We start from the raw sequence: 20,703 nt of genomic DNA, 5'->3' as shown, positions 1-20,703 counted from the left end.
CGTGACAACATTTACACTTTGGTTTTGAGGGTTTTGGTTTTTGGCTTCGTTTGATTTGAACGGCGTTGGTACGTTGTGTAATTACCTCTTGGCAGCAGTCCGTTTTCAATTATTCTAGCCTCCAAGAGTAGGCGTGGCAACAGCAAACATACAGCGATGACGATGTGTACAAATGACGATGTTGGGCCGCCATGTGTCCACAGTGCGCGTAGGGTACCACCGCGTGCCTCCTCCTCGAGCCCGTCATGTGGTGACATGGAGCAGCGGCGCTCTTTCGAACCAGTCGCCAATTTGATGCCATCGTTAGCCAAGTTGCCCACCTGAAATTGAACAAACATAAAGAAATATGTAATTAAAACTACAACATACAAAGTGGTGGGCGTAAAGGTCTATACTCGTATGCATACATTTACGTATATGTATGCGCGAGCGATTGAGCCACTCTACGAGAAATTGTTGACAGTTCGGCTGAGAGACCAGAGCCAAAGTATTAAAAATGCATAATAAAGCTGTCGACAATGTGTACGTGTAAAACTTCCTTTGCTCGATGCAACGCTGTGCGCTTGTCATATATAGTATGCTTCATAAAGAAATATTTGCTCTACTGTACACACTGGCTACCATAAACGTACATATATTAAATAAATTTGCAATTCATGTTCATTTCGATCAAGACCAACGAGAGTAATAATGCAATGTTTATCGATTTAAAGGTGTTTTTGTTTGTCAGCTGATATATACACCCTTTTTCATTTAATTGTTACGTATTAAAAGTTCGGTGACGATTTAATTAAACTCAGGAAATATAAAAAGGTTAAAAAGGATAATGATGTCATTGATGCAACAAGGCAAAAGTCACAGTTCAAAGAATCCCGATACATAGCTTACATATGAATTTTATATTGATGAGGAAAACCATCTTCACCCTCCTCACAAAGAAGCTCAACGCGGTGAGGACTTACTACCTTCCACGTTGCACAGAATCTATAGAAGTATTATATAACTAGTTTAATAAATATATTAAAAAACTATAACGTTGGAAGAAACTTATTTTATAGGCACACAGGCACGAGCGGCACAGTTATATGAACAGAAGAATGACGATGGCATCAAAAAATATGGGTTATTAAAAATACAGAGCGAAAGTTAATAAAAATACCTATAACAACTATTTTTTTATGAAATAGCTTGCTGACAAATGCCTTTTCTGGAATAAGTATTGTGTAAGCTTATTGGTATCTAAATAATCTGAAATCGTTTGATAACTTTGTTCTTGTGGTGGTCAAGTAAAGAGCTAATGCTAAAAATCTTTGTATGAGAAACTAGGGAAAAGTCACGAGGCAGTTCCAAAAGTAGAATTTTATAAAAACCCTTAAATTCCTATTCAAATAATACAGACTCTTTTTTTGATTTTGAAGATAATAAAGAATAACTACGTTCGGCCGGGTTTGCCAATGGTATGTTTGAAAACAGTGAGGATCATAACGTCGAGATAATGCATTACCTACGAGTGTCTCGATTCTCCCTTCTTTTAAATTGATTGATATAGGCGTAGTTATCTCAGCAATTGTGCTTAAGATTAGCATGCACAAGAGCATTTCTAAAATCTCAGGCAACATGCAAAAGTACTGACAAAAAGACATTTACTTCTTATATTAAATTAAAAGTAGCAATTATAAAACAGTGTTTTGCAACAAGCTTTTACATTGAATTAATTCTACTTTTTATCTGCAAATTCTTCCACATGACTTCACACATAACACGGAGCAATGCAATAAAGCATAGTGTCACATACCAAAGGGTTGTAAGCTGCAATGTCCTTGCGTTGGTATTTCTTCGATTGTTAGAAGATTCTGTTGTAGCTAAGAAATGGAATTAAAACTTTTCCAAATGAGTAGGAAGAGGTATTAGACAACAAAGAAACAAGAAGAGCTAGTCGCTTTTATTGAAAGTGGACTTCTTTTGCTCAATAGTATACGCTTATATCAAAGACAAATACGCGTAAACAAGTTGTATGAAGAGAAATGGAATAGAGAATATGCCTAGTGTTAGTGTGTGTACAACAGTACAACAGCAAGGGAAAGTTAAATAATATTTAAATTGAAAATAAAGTAAATAAGTTTGTCTAAGCGCACAAAGTATGCGATGGATGAATGCCATGAATAAAGGCAAAGCAAAATTAAAGCTGATAAACTACCTATGTAAAAGTACGTGAGTAAGTAATAAATATTTGCTTTTATATTTTTTACATTTGTACTCAAACTGCTGTTGTCTCAGTGGAAGAGAGTAAAAGAAATGTTTATGTTATTTTGAGAGCGTAATTCGCACATTTTAGTTTTCCTCAATCAAGCTTCACAACTCTGCCCAAACTAAAAAGAGATATGCAGTTTTCGGTGTTCTAAAATTATTTGGTATACGTTATAGGTTCGCCCACTATTGACAGGACAAACGTGTTTTTTTTTCAGATTTGGCAGTAGATATTTATGCTTTCAACCGTACAGATTGCAATTGAGTCTTAAAATTTATGTTTTACCGCATAAATCTACTAATGTAACGTAACTCTTCGACTACAAGAGAAGACAAGTGAAAGAAATGTTAATATCAACGATCCAAATATCATCCATTTGCAAAGGTAAGTTTATTTTTATCTGTTCTATATTAAATATCACTACAATAGCGTACTTTCCGAACTAGAAATGCAGCTTCGTACTTTTATATTTCATTTAAAGACATTCGTTATTAGATTTAAGTTGTCCCAGAAAACATTAAAATGTAGGTAATTTCTCAAGTTTCTTCCATTTTTTCATTTAATCGAAAACTTCTCCCGCTTAAATACGAACGGTTAAATACATATATAACACATATATAATATGTACAAATATAAATCTATAAAAACCATGGTTTATTGAATATTTTGCGGCGTTTTCCACATATTAGTTTTTGTTGAAGTTTTTTATTCTATTCAATAAAAAGGGAAATGCAAACAAGCCAACTAAAGTTTAAGCACTTGGTGAAGTAAAAAACAAAATTGGTATGCAAAACATGGACCATTTTACTACATATGCACATGCCTAGTACTTTTCTGAGCTGCCCACACATTTACCTACCCTGCGACATACTCACCTGTAAGGTACTTATATTTTATGAAGCGAAAAAGTAGTGCAAGAACAAATAAAAATCCAAAACTAAAACTAAAAAAAAGATTACAAACAAAAAGTACAAAAACAAACATATTCAACTTGAAAGTATGTAAGTAGTGCAAATGTTAGTGTAAAAGTATTGTAGTCTGCGTGCTGGGGCTTGAAAACTGTGTTACAAGCGAATCAGAAGATGGCAGTCGTGCAGTGGGTGAGCGCAACGAAAAGTTCGACGTTTGTCATACATCAACACATACAGCCGTACACAAATGTAAGCATATTGAAAGTATGGCATTCGACAGCCGTTGCCTTATTACTAGTTTCACCAACGATATGTGGTCCTCTTAGACGCTTGTGAGATTATGCGTAAAGCAAGAGCATAGGCGTGTGTGTGCGTGTGTTTGCGTGCATGAATATGCAAGTGGCAGGCTGTAATATAGAGTGACACAAAGAAAGTTGTGCATTTTGCTGCTCTGCACTTTTTATGCAACCAATTGAAGTGCACTTGTGCGCAAGCGTAAAAACCCACGGAAAAAATGATGCAAATTCACAAACTTTTGGAAGAGTATGCATGTGCGCTCGTAGTTGTTGTATACTTATACAGACACTTTCATGCATATGCATTAGGGTGTCTGTTAGCTGCAAAGTTGATATTTTTTGCTAACGCCTAACTTTCAGTTTTTACCATTGCACTCAATTTAAGCAGTACATTTGACTTCTAAACGAATTTTTTTTATTGAAAAATGTATTAAGAACTTTTTTGTAGAGAGTAAATTTTTATATTAAAATATTATTTTTCAGAGTTGTAGGTTTATTTGCTTAATACAAAAGATTAAACTCATGGTAAATACATGGGAAAAGTAAAATGATTTGGGCACGGTTTAAATCGAAAATAAAGAACTTGCTAACGTTGGAAAAATTTTTAACTTAATAAAAACTGAAACTTCAGGGCAAGTAAGCACAAAAAAAAAATAATAAACTTAGTGAAATAACGGACACCCTAATATGCATGTACGTATGTATATATTTCATAAGCATGGTCATATGTTAGTGGTTGTGCGCCTCCATATTTTTGCATATGCAAAATTGTATATGTAATTGTATATTGTGTTATGGGCACACAAGCGGTTCAAGTGTGTGTGGAGCTATTCATATAAAAATGTGGGTGTGTGTGCTTAAGTACTCACTGTTGCACCACTGCGCAGTCATTGGCAACTTGCACTGAGCGATGCATGGCAAGGCTACCAAGTTTCAGATTATGTCTAAGAGTACTCACGCAATAAAAACTCATCTAACAAAATAACTATTTAAAAATTTAATTAGAAATTTTGGTATTATTTTTATATGAAATAGAAAGAAATGAAATATGAGTCAAAAACAATTTCAGCCTATAACATTTTAATTTTTCAATGATTTTTGAATATATTTTAGTTAAGTTATATGGATATGTATAATATTACATTAGCATATTATTGTAGAAAATGTATGTTAAAACAATCTTATAAAAATTGCTAGTCACCTTCAAAGGTAATTTTTTCGAACCCAAAAATGTAAAATACAATAGTACAATTAGAATTACTGCACAGCTTAAGTCTGAATTTCAATCAGCATTAAACACTTATAACGTTACTCATACGCTTTGGTGTACTTACATGCACCTTTGAAATAAAGTAATCACTACACAACATTCGAGCTTTAAAAGAGCCCAAGTTTTAGTGATTTCCCATGGTTAATTTATAGCTGTAAGGTACTCTTTGGTTACATAACGATCTACATCAGTAACAATATCGACATACCATAATATCAAAGTTAAAATCGCTGAACGCTTATTGATTAAAATAAAGCTGCTTCCTTTAACCATGTATATTATTAGTTGGTACAGTTGGCCGGTTAGTCATTAACAAGATTCTGGGGAAGAGTTTAAATAAAGTGTGTTTTTATATACATATTTTCGAGAATTAGGAGAATTAGGGCCTTCTACAACAGAACTTTTAGCTCAAAGCCCGTCAAATTATGCCAATTCGAAAATGCGGAAAACATCTACCATGGTGTTCATAATTTGCTTTAAGAAAGCAAATACAAATTTTGAAGCTGCAATGAGACTTCTTGACTGATCTTAGTTCGATTCTTGAATATTAGGTATAATCGACCACCAAATTGCTTTCAATTTGACAAATGGCGAATGAACAGTGACCAAAATACTTCTACATAATCAAAAAAACACGATAATAGTGGACAATAAAGATAAGTCCGTAAGTTCGTGAACTGTTAAACTTTCAACTGAGATATATATAATTTTTCATATACTTTCAAGTCTTCTCTGATAAAAAAAAAAAAAAAAAAATGACAAACAGAAACAAAATTAAGAAAATGCATATCTACATATGTATGTATACGAATCTATCGACAGTGCAACCACAGACTTAGCATACTTGGATTAAGCATATTTGCTGCACACGTAAGCACATAATTGTCGCCTCCACTAACCCTAACCACAGAATACCATTAAGTTTTGCGGTTTTGTGGCAAAGTAGATACTTGTTGTTGGAGACTTAAATTTTAAATATTGTCTGTTGCATGCAAATATCCAGAAACATATATATGTATGTATCTATGTAAATGCTTGCTCATATTTAAACGTTTTCATACAATTTTATGATTTTACATACGGCTCTTGCTGTTTTTGCTACCAGAGAGAAGTTGTTGATGCGCAAATCTAGTTAAACTGTTGAACTACAATGAACCGACACTTTTGATATGAAAACACTTTAGAAAAATTGACGAGTGCTCATACACGATTATATAGTTAACTATTCGGATTATACAAAATTTCTACATACATACATAAGTACATACATATATAGAAATATGGCCATTATGGAGTTCATCAAGCATTTTGTAATAATAATTGCAACTATCAGAACCACACATAAATGTGCAGTTTCGTGTTTTGTTACTTTACCGTCCCTTTTATTGTTATCGTGGGTTATTATAATATACGACGTTTGCATGGGGAAAATAAATCAATGCGCCTGCAGATAGGCTACTATTTGAATACAAAAGCGTATTTAGTCTTCTATCGTGGACTGCATTCATAAACTGTTGAGTGCCACACTGTAGATATTTTGTAATATACACTCACATACAAACATACAGTTTTTGTTAGGAAGTAGCTGCTGGTGCTGCGGACTGAAGCAGCCGAATTTGCGGCATGTTGCATATTGAAAGAGGCTAGATAGAGAGCATTGTGATGCAGGCTAGCATATTGTGGATATTCATGAACACTCACATATACAACACATATACACACATGCATATAAGTGCAGACATAGAGACAATCAGTCGGCAGTTTAGAGTCACACTACTATACTCCATAAAGTTATAAAGCAACAGTCTGGCCACTGCCCAACAAATGGACAATGGCTACGTCAATGAGACCATCAAAAGTCTGGCAGCTCTCGGTAAATATGAAAATTCTCTGTTATCGCTCAGTATTTAGCGCTTTTGTGGCTTTCGTCTATGTATGTGTGTGTTTGTGTGCTTCGCATAAATGCAGAGTTATAGTGCTTTTGTTTATGCTGTCAGCTTCCTTTGAATACATTCAGAATGACAGCAACAACAAAAACGTTGTACTTTGTGAGTATAGTAAATGCCGTATACTCCCCACAATTTCCGACTTTTCCCATCAAACATTGAAACAGTGCGTCCTCTCATCCATCCGCTTTACGGATTTTCGGCATCCATTTAATTTGCACTAGAGCCAATATTCATTGCTTAGTCAGGCGGCAAGCAATGTGTGTTAGTTTGGTTGCTCTTTCACTGCTCCGGGTACGATTTAAAGTCTAGCTTTTAAAGTTATTCAGTGCTTCATGTTTCTCTTTTTTGTTGCTGCTGTTACGGTTATGCTTTTTTATTTCTTTGCTCTAAATTTTTTTGTTACAACGTTTTTAGTACTGGCTTTTATTAATAACTTTTTCTCTTGATTATCAGTAATTTAAAATATATTTTGTTTTCACATTGTTGCTAATGCAATTTTTTAAATAATTAATCAGAATAGCAGTTAAAGTAATTTAGTTTTAGTGTTCTTCGCTCTGACATTTTAGATTCTGCTAAATCATCTGCAAAATCTCATATCTAATCCGTCTAACTGCGTTCGGTGTAACGTATAAATGGTGAAAAAATAATTCGTATGAAAATGTTGGCTTTACTTCCTTCTTCACTCCCAAAAATCGGTCAAGAATTACATTATTATTACTTTTTCTCTAATATAAATCTGCAATAGTTATTTTAAAGTTTAAGGCCACCAAGTAATATGAGACTAAATTCAGACGGAGCTATATGGTATGAACTGATGTAAAACGTATGAAACTGCTTTCTCAAATGTATAACTAAACAGTAGGATCGCAGTGATATATAAACCGTCATGAAGTTTTGTCGTATAATATGAGAATCCTTTACGTTGCTGATGGAGAAGCACTCATAACCTTGTTTAGGGAATTTTATGTAGATGGAGTGATGTCATAAGTGAGACTGAATATAAAATAAAGTAGAGGCAACATTGAAGAGATATCTATGCTATATGTTACCCGGCAGCAGGCTGGATATGAAACAGCACATATCACAAACGAGCATACAAAGAAATAGACTTCTCGTAACAGAAATTCATCGAAGAGGATGGTGGTGCCTCACAGTGCCATCGTCCCTCATCACACAGAAAATTAGAAAATATTTTTCGGTAATAAAATATTTAAAAATTTTGGATTTTTCGGAAATTTTAATTTTTTAATCCCGATGTTGGGGTTGAATAATAAATAAATTTGATTTTGATTGAGATTAAAAATTGATAATTGGAAATATTATTTTTTGATTAGAGTGAACGTGAAAAAATGCTAATTCTAAAATAAAGTATTTTTTTAATTATTAATTAAATGCTTAAGATTCATTTTTTTTTTCTTTTTAATTTTTCAATCCGGTAGTTTGGATAAAAAAACTAAAATTAAATTTTTGATTAAATTTTTAATACGGTTTTTGGAAATAAATATTTTTTTATTTTTTAACCCGGTATACGCGATTAAAATTTTTTTTTTTACTTTTTATTCCCGTATTGGGGATTACAAAATAGAAAAAACTTTAGCTCAAATGTCAATTTATTTATTTTTTAATGCATTATTTGCAGCCCTGCTCAACCGTTAATGTATAAGCCTGAGTGGAGGATAATATAAAAGGTGGAAAATATTTGCGAAATTGTAGAATATAATTCAAGATTAGGCACCAGTTTCGTTCAAAGATGCTATAAATCATTATCCGCATTAGTATTGAGTTATTTAAAACTAAACACCTTTATTACGCCAATTCCCCACTTGCAAACACGAGCTGCTTGAATCAAGAAAAACAGGTAATAACTACATAAATTTACAACTGTTAATTTACACATATACAAAACCACTTAAGGCGGTGCAAGCAGTCGCTCTAAGTATACATAAATGGTTAGACATTGCTATATGTATGTATATACACATGTGTGTGTGGCACAACGGTTTTTCACAAAGAACTACACAATGACTTTATTTCTTTACTAAATATTTTCCTCCAATAAGTAAATTTTTCTGTGTTCAAAAAACATTGCTATGGTAAGGGTGCTGTATAAAATTGCTATATACATATGTAGGTATGTGTATGAATTGCCTCGTCAGTATCACATATACATACATATACAATCGAGTCGCGACACAGACAATAAACAAAAGGCGGAATATGAAAAACCTATAATTGCATTTATTATCCTGATAAAAAGCGGTGCCGCATAGCACGATTCTGGCCACAGAGGAAAACACTGATATACAAACAAATGAAAGAACTTACAAACACACACACCACACACATGCATACATGCATAGCCATGCGCGCTTGTTTGAATGTAAAAGTCGACGTGGCATGACGGCAGTGCGCTTTAAGTGCCGTTAGTTGAGGACGAGAAGGCTTGAAAGCGCGATAGTGTTGCCCAACATGAATTTTCCACCAGCAACGCTGTTGTAGGTGCGCCATATACACATAAATATGTATATGTTTACATATACACTCACACACACACATTCGTGGTTATTGCAGCGCGTTGTTGTTATGTTCGCATTGGCTGAGTGCAGTCATTATGTTTTTGCCAACTCTTGTTCTTGCGGCACTTCATTATGATTTTAGTGTATGTTTTGCCAGTGCATACATATACAAATATACAAATATATGTATATGCATATAATATGTATGTATGTATGTTAGACCGCCATTGCTTTTGCTACTTTTGCGCTTTGAATGTATAAATTGCTCTTTGTTACGATCCGGCCCGTTGTCGAAACAACAGGACAGGCAGTGGCGTTGCTAGACCGTCGTCGGCAGTTTGCTCTGATTTTTGTGTAATTTTTGTTGTTGTTCTTCCAATTGTTGCTTTTGTAGCTTGTAGTCTGCAGCACTACCAACATATGGTCTGCTACTGTATACATTTAATAATAATTGTTGGTGTATAAAATACAGCAAAGCTATGCGAAATTTAGTGCTTTTGTAAACAACAATAATAACAACAACGGCAACAACATAATCGTATACAAATAAACATGTTGATGGAAGTGCGCACAAAAAAATTAAATTATCCAACTTGGTGGCAGTTAATTGTGTTACATTGGAGTTGCCGTAGCGGCATAACGGTATTGCAACAGTTGCCATGTATTACAGCGGAATATTTCTGTGGCCAGCGGAATATTGTTGCATGCTCGCTATAGTAGATTTTGATTTGGTTGTGGCTGTTTAACAAGTTACTTAGTATTCAGTCACTAATATTAAACAATTACTTATGACTGATATTTCAAAGCAGATTTTTACAAAATCAGAGTAATGTATTTTAAATTTATACGGATTGAGTTGATTAGGGTTGAAAACGTGGTTTTTCACAATAAAACTGCTAAGGATTCAGAAATCAGTGAACAAGGCGTTTCCTTAGGACATACATTATAGAAGAAAATATATATTTTTTTGTGCCACTTGGAATGCTAGGCAGAACCATTTTCATGAAAATAGCTGTCACAATACATTAAAAGCAGTTTAGGTCGACCTTAGCTAGGATAGGTATTTTGATTTCTAGTAAAAATCTTTATCTTAAGTATAAAAATACAAATTTGAGACTCGAATATAATCCAATATTTATTTTTTCACTTCTTAAAGCTTAATAGTTCAATTTAAACCATAAATTTTATATTATAATTTTTTTTTTTTTTTTTTTGCTTACCCTAATACATTTGTATAGTAGATGTTATACAATTTTATGAGGAAGTGAATTTTCCACTGCTCTATTAAATTCACACCAATTCATACAACTAAAAGTATTCGCCACACAAACACCTCCATGTGTTCAAAAGTTACCTGTAATATACACAGACGTATTTACTTACCTTAAAAACAGCCGAAGCAAAGAAGAACGGTAGTAAAATGAAGACAACGCCGGAAAGCACAATTTGCAGATTCAATTCAGCGACCGGCTCAATTTTCCACGATATCAACGAACATCCTGGTCGGCAGAAGTTAAAACGGACGAATGTTATGCAGCAGGTGACAGTTGTAATGAACCAGAGGAAGAAATGATGGTGGAGAATAGTGTAAGTACATAGAATGAATGAAATCGAAATAATATAACATTAAATTGTCTATATAAAATGCATAAGTATAAGTACGAAATTTTCTAATAACCAAAATACAACTAATAAATACTTTCTAGTATACTTGTACAAAAATACACAGAGAATTAGAGGATTTTTTGTGACTGGTTTAATTATGTTGAAAGCAAAATATTTCTTGATTTGTCGGGTGAGCTGCTTTTGAACACACCAATTGTAAATTTCTAAATCTGTTATAGGTCTAGATTAGATATGCCATATCTTCAGCTAATCAAACGAGAGGATAATCGATCTAATCTAATCTACGCTGGAGCAGTTTGGAAATGGACGATTTACAATGAATGTAATTGCATAATATAAACGTAATATCGTAATTAAATGAAATTTAAAATCGTTCCATTACTGAGATCACCATAGGTATATGAATATCCTATGACATGTTCAAGTGAGACAACACAATGGCAGATTAAATACTACAAGTGATCTCTAGTATTAAGAAATTCAATCTAAGACAGGATATCCCGTGTTTAACTGACGAGACAGGTCAGTTGAAAATTGAAGTTGAAATAAATAATATCATAGACCAAATAAAATAAGTAAGTGATAGGGTCACCAACTTGAGTTTAGTGTTAAAGAAACTTTGAGTTTAAATTGTAGTTTTTGCGATCATAAACTAAGTATAAAAACGTTTAAGTTATATTATATAAACAAGTAATAGAATTTTGCGTCACAAACTCGAGTTTACCATAAGTATAGGAACCTCTGATACATTCACGTAAACAGAAAAAATTAGTGTTTAAAGTGGAATAAATAAGTGAAATTTTTAATATTAGTAAGTAATGGAATGTTCAGCCATAAACTCGTATTTAAGTGTTCAAGAAACTTGGACTAACAAAAACAAATTTATCTCAATTTAACTATAGAACCTTAGTTCGGAGAAAACATATTAAGTCAGCATATTAACACAGCAACATTTTATAACATGGAAGATCGTAGAAACGTGCGGCTATATTGCGAACAACTGGTTGTGCGACCGTAAAACTTATAGCACCAAAGGTTCAAACATATACATTTCTCCCCCAATCTTCTAACAACCTCTGTTAACAACAATAATCTTCTAATGAGTGAACTCATACAACAAACTGTTCCAATTATTATTTTCGAAATGTATTTAATTGTGGACACAAAAGTGATGTGCTTGTAGTTACTTACCGAGAAATCGATAGGCGCCATGCACGGCCAAATAGCCTTGGAATAGCGTCAGCAAAACGCCATACCAGATGGACCACAATGAATTCAAATGCAAGTAATTGTTGTGATCCAGATGTGCGCCCGGATGCATCAGCATGTTGTGGTAATTGTTGGCATGTTTACGCTTCGAATTCATGTATTTTTGTGGAAAGCGTTGTTGTTGTTGCTGTTGCGGTGGTATCGGTTGCGGCGGTGGTGGTGGTGGCAGCGGCACAGACTGCTGGTGGTGCTGGTGCTGGTGATGCTGTTGGTGTTGCTGCTGCTGATGATGATGGTTGTGGTTGCTGCTCGCATTCGTTATAACGGAATTCGAGATGCTCGAATTAAGGCTAGGCGTAGGGCACGTCTTACCCATCGAACTGTTTGCTGTGATATGTGTGGGCCAGTGTTTTTACTCAGTATATTAAATTGAGTTTGTAGGAATCGTTTTTGTTGTTCCTGCTGTAAGCCACTACAATGCTCGCAGGCAACAACAAGATTTAAACAAATTGCGAGAACTCTGATGAATCATCGAGCGTAGGTTCGATTAGTACTTTAGTTTTCTGTGTGCAGCGAAACGTGTTTGAAGGCACCTAACCTCCAAATAGTTTCCCCGTTAGTACTTATCCTCTCAACATGTATGTAAGTATGCTAGAGCAATGATGCCCTAGTTTTTTGTTATATTAATTTTTTCTCTTATTTAGTTCTTATTGTATTTATAAGCAACATTCTCTGTGGATTTTCAATTAAACTGCTGTTCTGTCAATTCCCTTGTTTTTATTGTTGTTGCTAACTGCAACTGAATTTGACATCTTTTCATTACTATAATAGTGATTGTAAATTGCATTGGTATTTTCCTCGAGTTTATTTTTTTTCTTTGTCTTTTTCTGCTTCTTGCTTATGTGCTACACGCGGTTTTATAACGGTGGTCTGAAAATGAATAAGAGCATTCGAAATTAATTAAGTAAATAAGTGAGGAAAACAAAAAGGTCTGCTAAAAATTTTAAAGACCAATTTAAATTCAGTAGATTTGAGCTATGGAAGCTTACTTTACGTTGTCGGTTCCAGCAAACAACATGTTCTAGGATAACCATCGACTACAAGCGCTAATTTAAAAAAAGGTCTTTAATCAAGGTTCTTTCTCGATGACATATTGGTCCTTCATAAATTCAGACATTATATAAAGAATTTTTGGAATATTCGACTAAAAGATTTGCGGATCATCGATTATATGAGAATATTTCATACGTTACAAAGATCTTAGACAATAATCTCCACTCTTTTCACTTACAACCCTACAGATGAAAGCGAAACAATCAGAATTATGGGCCATTGGTAACTCAGGGTTCCAAACCTCTAGTCGTAAAAAAAAAATTTTATTTTAGTCTTTAGTACAGCTATAATTCGTTATAAGGTTAGTAGGTCTTACATCAATAAAATAAAACCGTGGGCTTTATTTAGATGTTATCTATATATGTACATATATATATGCATAGTATATACTCGTGTGTACGTTTGCATTTATTAAAATTAACAGATAAAATATTTCATTATACACACAATTTCGTTTAATTAATATATATGCAGTAATTGACTGGAATTTAAATTGTATTTTTAACTGAGCGTACGTGTGGATGTCCAGGTGAATTTGCAATAAAAAGCGCGGTGAATTAACACGAATTTTAATATGCGTATGTGTAAACTGTGATTGATATTTTTAGTAATTTAGTAACGCTTAGATAATGACGATAATTAAAATACTTGGCGATATTGAATATTTTTATTTCAATAACGAAATTAACAAAATTCCTCTCACAATTGTAGCGCAAATGTTATTTATAATTTGTTGCCAAAGCGAATATTAAATATTTTTAATACATGTATTTGCATACATTATTTCGTATATATTCATATACTAACGGCAGTATATATATTTTGAATATTTCTTATTAACTTTTTGCCATTTCAAATAATAATATTTGATTTTTGTAAAATTGCAATTGTATAAATATTATGTACTCGTATATTAGATTATCGGACGGACTGCTGATCATTTATATATATATTTTATAGGGTCTCCGACGTTTCCTTCTGGGTGTTACAAACTTCATGGCAAACTTAATATACCCTGTTCAGGGTATAATACAAGGTGCGTTCCAAAGTAAATAGGACATTAAAAAAAAAACAGAACAAATGGTTTTATCGGCAAAATCAATTAATTTTATTCAAAATAGTCTCCTTCTGCTTTAATACAGCTTTTTGCACGGTCCAAAAGCATATCGAACGAGTGTTTTAGCTCGTTGTCCGGTATAGCCGCCAGTATGCCGGTGCAAGCCTTTTGAATGGCATCCACGTCTGCATAACGCTTTCCTTTAATCGGCAAATGCATTTTTCCGAAAAGGTAGAAGTTGCACGGTACCATATCAGGTGAATACGAGAAGTGATTGATTGTTAAAATGTGATTTTTGGTCAAATAATCGCCCACAAGCGTCGATCGATGAGACGGCTCATTATCGTGCAACAAACGCCATTACGGCGCACCAAACGCTTCAAAACTCCAAGGTAGAATACCGCATTAACGTTTTGGCCGGGTGGAACAAATTCTTTGTGAACAATACCACTTTTGACTTCTCCATGCGTGATTTTTTGGGTTTCGGCTCATTTCTCATTTATGTCCACACGACCACTATGAAAACGTTGAAACCACTCGTGCACTCTGCTACGGCATAGGCAATCATCGCCATAAACTTGTTTCATCAATTGAAACGTTTCGGTAGAAGTTTTACCAATTTTAAAACAAAATTGAATGTTGGCTCTTTGTTCGAAGCTCATTTTCACAACGATGACAAACACATACTGACACTTAAAATGCAATAACTTCACTTCCAATTAATGAAATGTCATGAAATTTTTACTGGAAGTCGATAAAGGATAGCAGATTCTAACGCACTAGTCGACATATAGATGGCGCCACTAGAGTTTACTTTGTTACTTTTTTATTGTTTACTTTGGAACGCACCTTGTAAGCCTAATGAAGAACTAAGCTCGGGTATACCACTCTTTCAACGCCACAATTTCGAGGTACAAAGACGTTGAAATATGTTCAGGTATTCGCAAAGCTTATGGTATATTATATATATATAGTTGCGTAACAATATAAAATGCATTTTTCGACGAAATTGTGATTGAATTACAGTTTGAACGGGCGGACGGATGGACAGATAGTCACCTTGAATTTAATTGATCTCGTCCTCCTGGTAATTTTGATATACTCGTATGTATTTAAATTTATATCTATCTCGATTAGTTTTAGGTGTTAGAAACAACTGTTAGGTGAACAAAATTTTAATACTCTATGACAATACGTTGTGAGAGTATAAAAACATTGTATGTCAGTGGTGCTCAAAAAATGTAAACTATGGAGACACTCAACAACAACGTCTATAAAAAATGGAAGAACATATTTTTTGGAGTGTCAAACAATAATACTTTCTAGGCGGCGTGTTATTCTACCAAAGCAATGCTTCTCACTGAGTTCAGCATCTGTTCGGAAATATTTCTAAGCTGCATTTTCCAATAATTGAACAAGGCGAGCCATTATGTCATATGTGGAGATGCCTTTAAGGTAACGCACAGTGTTTTTCGACCCAAAGCGCGCTATATTGAACCGCTACTTGTGCACCCCTAATAAGTACAAAACAAGAGTTTATATCGCAAAGAAGACTAGTTTCATTTACGGTTTCTCTTAACAGTTGTTATGGTTAGGGATTAGTTTGGTTGTCATTCTTTGATGTGCCACGCGTCGTTAGAGCTGTGGCTTGTTGCCACATCTGGGTGTACGGTTATTTCGTGTCTTATTTAAATCTTAACACAACGTCTGCGAGCAACAAGAAACTGAACATTCTTGCAGGCAATGAAACTTATTTCAAATACAATTTAAGTAACATTTTCTCTGAATATATTATATTATACTATATACATATGTATTGTATGTATGTGCGCTTTGTCGTTTGTTCTTATTCTTGATTAGCGCTACATGAAGACATGTCGAAAACACCTATAATTGCAACCATGTACCTAGTCTATATGTATATTTACTACATATAAGTTTAAAGTTGTTATTCGTTGTACTTGTTGTTTTTGTCTATAGATTTATTTTTCATTTCTATTGCTCCGAACTTGCCATGAACGGTGATAAGTAATCACTAAGGTAACCAAGCGATAACATGCAATACTTACAATAAGAAGATAAGGAAGATGGTGCATGGTACCAGTGGAGCTTATGTCACAACAACAACACTAACATGAAGCAGCTCAAAGGATCGGTTTATAAAATGTGTTTTAGATAAGTTGCAAAGAGCAAACGCAGCATCAACAACAATATTTGCTGTCTTCGATTGGAAATTACACCGCTCGCTTCTGCTCTCTTGTCAAAAAATTTACATGTGAAAGCAACTACAATTATCGAGTTGAATTGAAGCAAGAGCGTATGTGGATACCTCATTAAAGTGGTATAACTGCTATCTTTTTAGCTCACTTTTATTTAGTGAATGGGTTAAATGATATATTTTGTATTTTCAAAACTTAAGGGCCGTTTTTTCATTGTTGAAAGAAGGAGTCTTGGTTGAGTTAACCAGAACTTAACTGACAAATGGTTACTAACCAGACACTGAGAAAACAGCCCTAAATCTAAAAGCATATCAATAGTAATTTTTAGAAAACAATAATAAAGGGTTTCAACAACGTTTTTAAATGTGAAAAAATTAATTATTCATTAAAAAGGTTCAGAACACTATTGCGCATGCGTCAGAAGACATGTTAGCGCAAGGTCGCACCACAAGTGCTGCCCGTTTGTTTAAGCATCTGGTGTAGTTTTATCGATTCGCTGGAGAGTAACGCTTGGCGAATCGAATACAGCTATTCTTAATAAATTTGTTGTTTTATATTTCATATGTACATATGGTATGTATGTGTGTACTGCTACATAATGTAAAAGTAGTGTTATTTTAAGAGTTATTTGATACTTTTTGGGAGACCTTGCACACGGCAGTATTCAATTTTCAAAGAGAAAGAGTAAATAATTTGTTTGAAATTTTGGCGCATGAGTATCGTTATACAAACATACTCCCCATGTATGCAATACAATGAAATTCCTTTTGTACAATTAAATTTATCATAGTAATAAATTTAATATTCAAACTTCAATAACAAGCTCTTACTCTTAAAAAATTTATAACAAGCAAATAAACTGTTAAAATATAATAACAAAAAAATAATGATCAAGAGTATTCTAGAAATTCGTAATAAAAATGTGTTACAAATTTTTCATACTCCTGCAGATTACAGAAATGTACAAAATCCAATGGGAAATCAAACCATTTATTCTAGAAAATAAACAGTATAGAAGTAAATGCTCGTACATATCTGCGGTAAATAAATAAGTACCCATTAGGAATTATACCATAGGCGGTGATTGTAGTAATGATGCTGCTACTGGCCCTGGAGTTCTCTAGCTAACTCTATCATTGCATATTGTATACATTATTAATATTATGTTTTTTGAAATCAACTAAATAGTTGAAAATCCAGAAATGTAAGTATATCGATATTGCGTTGGTTACTTAAAAGTGGAGTATAGAAGTATTTTATGTTAGCTTCTGCAAATTTCGTTAAGAACCCAAAAAAATAGGTATGACTTGTAACCATTTTAATATCTGGTAAATTTGGGTGATAAAACTTTGTTCATATCTCCAATGAAGCTTGGCAAAAATATTGGTTATGCTTCCACTAATTTATTTGGGTTTTAAACAAATTAGGAGATCTAAAGCTTACCATAACTATGCCATCTCACATGTTAACTAGAAAGCTTATACGACGTTAAGTTTAAAAAGTCAGTCTTCAAATACGATTTACTGAAAATAAATCGGACAATAAAGAAATATTTTACTCTATATTGAAAACCCACCGATTATATAGTAATAACAAATAGAGCATTAAACTTTCTTTTCGCTATTTCCTTAATATGGTTTTTCAAACACCAATTGTTGCTTTATTTTCGGAATTATAATAAAATAGTTCGAGTTTTCAAAAACGTTCTTACTGACCAAACGTCAAGCAAATATATAAGCAGCTTAGCACTAAGCAGTTCGACAAATGACCAATTTTCCGCGATAAAATTAAAAAGAAATTGGAGGATTGTGAACGCTGAAGAAAAAATAGGAACAGATAAAACAGCAAAAATATCTAAAAGTTAAGCAAAAAGAAGAAAGAAAAAAGAAGTTAACAAGTTTTCAGGAAGAGATAAAAGTATGTAAAGAACCACAAAAAAAAACAACGCATAAGAGATCACGCAGAGAAAAGCATTGAAAGCATGCCTCAAGGAAAATGTTTAAACATACTAGCAACTGTATTTATGTTCTCGCGGTTGTGAATGCGTGTGTCCAGCTTATTTGAATAACATTTCACAGCCAAGAAGCCAGCTGCTGGCTAATTCTACTATTACATTCAGCTGTGGTTTCTACTTTGCTTTTGCAATTTTTACTCCTACCAGTGGTGGAAGTGGGAGTTGCCATTGAAAATACGGGAGCCGCAGTAGCAATGCTCGTATAACAATTAAGAGCAACATCGTTTTAGTTGCATTGACAATTACAAATTTCACACACATTTCAAATTTCAGGTAATAAATAGCTTTATTACTTATTTTTCGGTGTCGTTTGGTGATTGTAAGCTAAGATATATGTGTGAAAATTGCAAACGAAGAATGTTGCTTAACAACAACAAAAATTAATAATCTGTAAAATTGATATAGACAGTAAAAGAAAAGAATTGCGGGGCAAAAGCTTTATCCATTCACAGCAAAGCAGCCAAGCAATTCATAATACACGAAATTCCCTCGAATTTGTGGCTTTTGTTACTGTCACTTTGGCTGCAAACCGCAACCATAATAATTTGTGAGCGTATAGCCAAAGTAAACGCTTTATTGTCGTTGGCAGCGTGCCAGCGTCAGCGTGTGCGCGTATGCGCTGGCGCACTAGGATGCAACAGATTTACACTTACCACAACGATTGGCCGCAAAACGTGCAGCAAGGATGTGTTTTGGTTAGCCAAAGCGGCGAAATGGCTGAATAGTTATTGAGCTAGTTGACCATTTGGTGGCGATCGATTTTCGACGTCTTTTTGTGTCACACAATGTACCGCAATAGGCATGAACCGGGGCAAAGCACCACTGAATGCTCACATTGCATGTACCAGCGTGTTTGAATTTGTGCTAAATGAAGAATAATATATTATCTCTGCCATGACATCGATGTGGCACAAAAGTTTTGAAACTTTTAAATTGTATGTAGTAATTTATGCATAAGCAGAGGGTTCAACAAGCATGAAAGTGCTTGCAATTTTAGGCTAAATTGTGTAACAATAAAGAGAATTGAAAACTTAAGTAAAAACAAAAAAAAAACGGTTGCACCGAAGCTATTGTATAATACCCTATGCAAATGCAAAATATTCCTTACAAGAATTTGATTTTGATCGGTCAGTTTGTTTAGCACCGCTGCCTTAGAGATTGCACCACTGCATTCATGCCACATTTCTTGAAGATATCTCGTTAAATGAAAAATTTTTCCATACAAACATTTGAATCTGATCGTTTAGTTTGTATGACAGTTATAGACTATAGTGGACCGATTTCAGCGGTACCGACAAATGAGCAGCTTCTTGGGGAGAAAAGGACGTATGCAAAATTTCAGATCAATATCTCAAATCTGAGAGACTAGTTCGCCAATACATATACAAGCGGACATTACTAAGTTGACACAGCTCGTCATTTAGAGGGTTTCCTTCTGGGTGTAGCCAATCTCGTGGCAAATTTAATATACCCTGTTCAGAGTCTAATTAAACAAAAATTTAGTTGTCATATGCTAATACTCCATATCATTTAACGAAGATAAAGTTGTGATGACTTTACTGCTATTTTTTTTTACGTCTTCGTAATCGCAATCTTTTTCTTAAATAATTTCAAAAAATTAAATTTTGTTCACATAAAATTATTGTTAAATTACACTGGCCTACAAAAAAAATTTGGTGCAGCTCTGTCCATATCTGTAGCCGGCAAAGTACGTAGTATAAACTTTATTGCTACCACTAGATGTCAGCTGACAGCTAAATTTAACTACAATTCTTATTTTATAAACACAATAGAATACAGATACCAAGGCATATGCGATGATGAGCATATGAGTACAGATCAGTGTTAGTTGTCTAAGCTTAAATGCATTTCTTGAATTAAATACTTTTACTATTTTCTTTTAAAAAGTTGTGCCACACGACGCTGATCCGTAGCTCTATATGAAAGCATATAAAGGGAGAACAGCACAAATATATAGATATGTAATGACATCAGTTGCTTGTATTTATATTTGAAACAAATTTCTAGTAAAGTACTTCTTCTAAAAGGCGCTGTACCACAACTAATTGAAGCATTAAATTAAAAAATTGCGCTCAAAGTGTGGCAGTTGCAAATCTAAGCAAAGCCATCCCTCTTTATTATGAAGATATACACAGAATCATATAGCATCAGCTAAATTTTGTGCATTGTTGCATGCGTATTTTCCAATTTGCCTAATAGGTGTTGCAACAAATGCCATTTCTTTATTTTAGTTTGCCAGACCCAAATCGCTTTA

General features: G+C 33.8%; 1 protein-coding gene across 8 annotated transcripts in view; it reads right to left on the bottom strand.

Moving 5' to 3' along the window:
- The window catches only part of tinc (transmembrane protein tincar), a 140,200-nt gene that overhangs the window by 35,501 nt on the left and 83,996 nt on the right, over window positions 1–20,703 (bottom strand). For all 8 annotated transcript variants that reach the window (XM_014234613.3, XM_070111011.1, XM_036377421.2 and 5 more), the window contains 3 exons: window positions 12,008–12,955; window positions 10,574–10,689; window positions 86–320 (listed from right to left, as the gene is read on the bottom strand). In XM_014234613.3, the coding sequence (XP_014090088.2) occupies window positions 86–320; window positions 10,574–10,689; window positions 12,008–12,401 (745 nt within the window). In that variant the 5' untranslated portion in view covers window positions 12,402–12,955. The remainder of the gene's footprint in view (window positions 1–85; window positions 321–10,573; window positions 10,690–12,007; window positions 12,956–20,703) is intronic.

The sequence above is a fragment of the Bactrocera oleae genome, chromosome 2, assembly GCF_042242935.1.
Source record: "Bactrocera oleae isolate idBacOlea1 chromosome 2, idBacOlea1, whole genome shotgun sequence".
Classification (NCBI taxonomy): Eukaryota; Metazoa; Arthropoda; class Insecta; order Diptera; family Tephritidae; genus Bactrocera; species Bactrocera oleae.
This window is presented reverse-complemented; position numbering and strand designations above follow the sequence as displayed.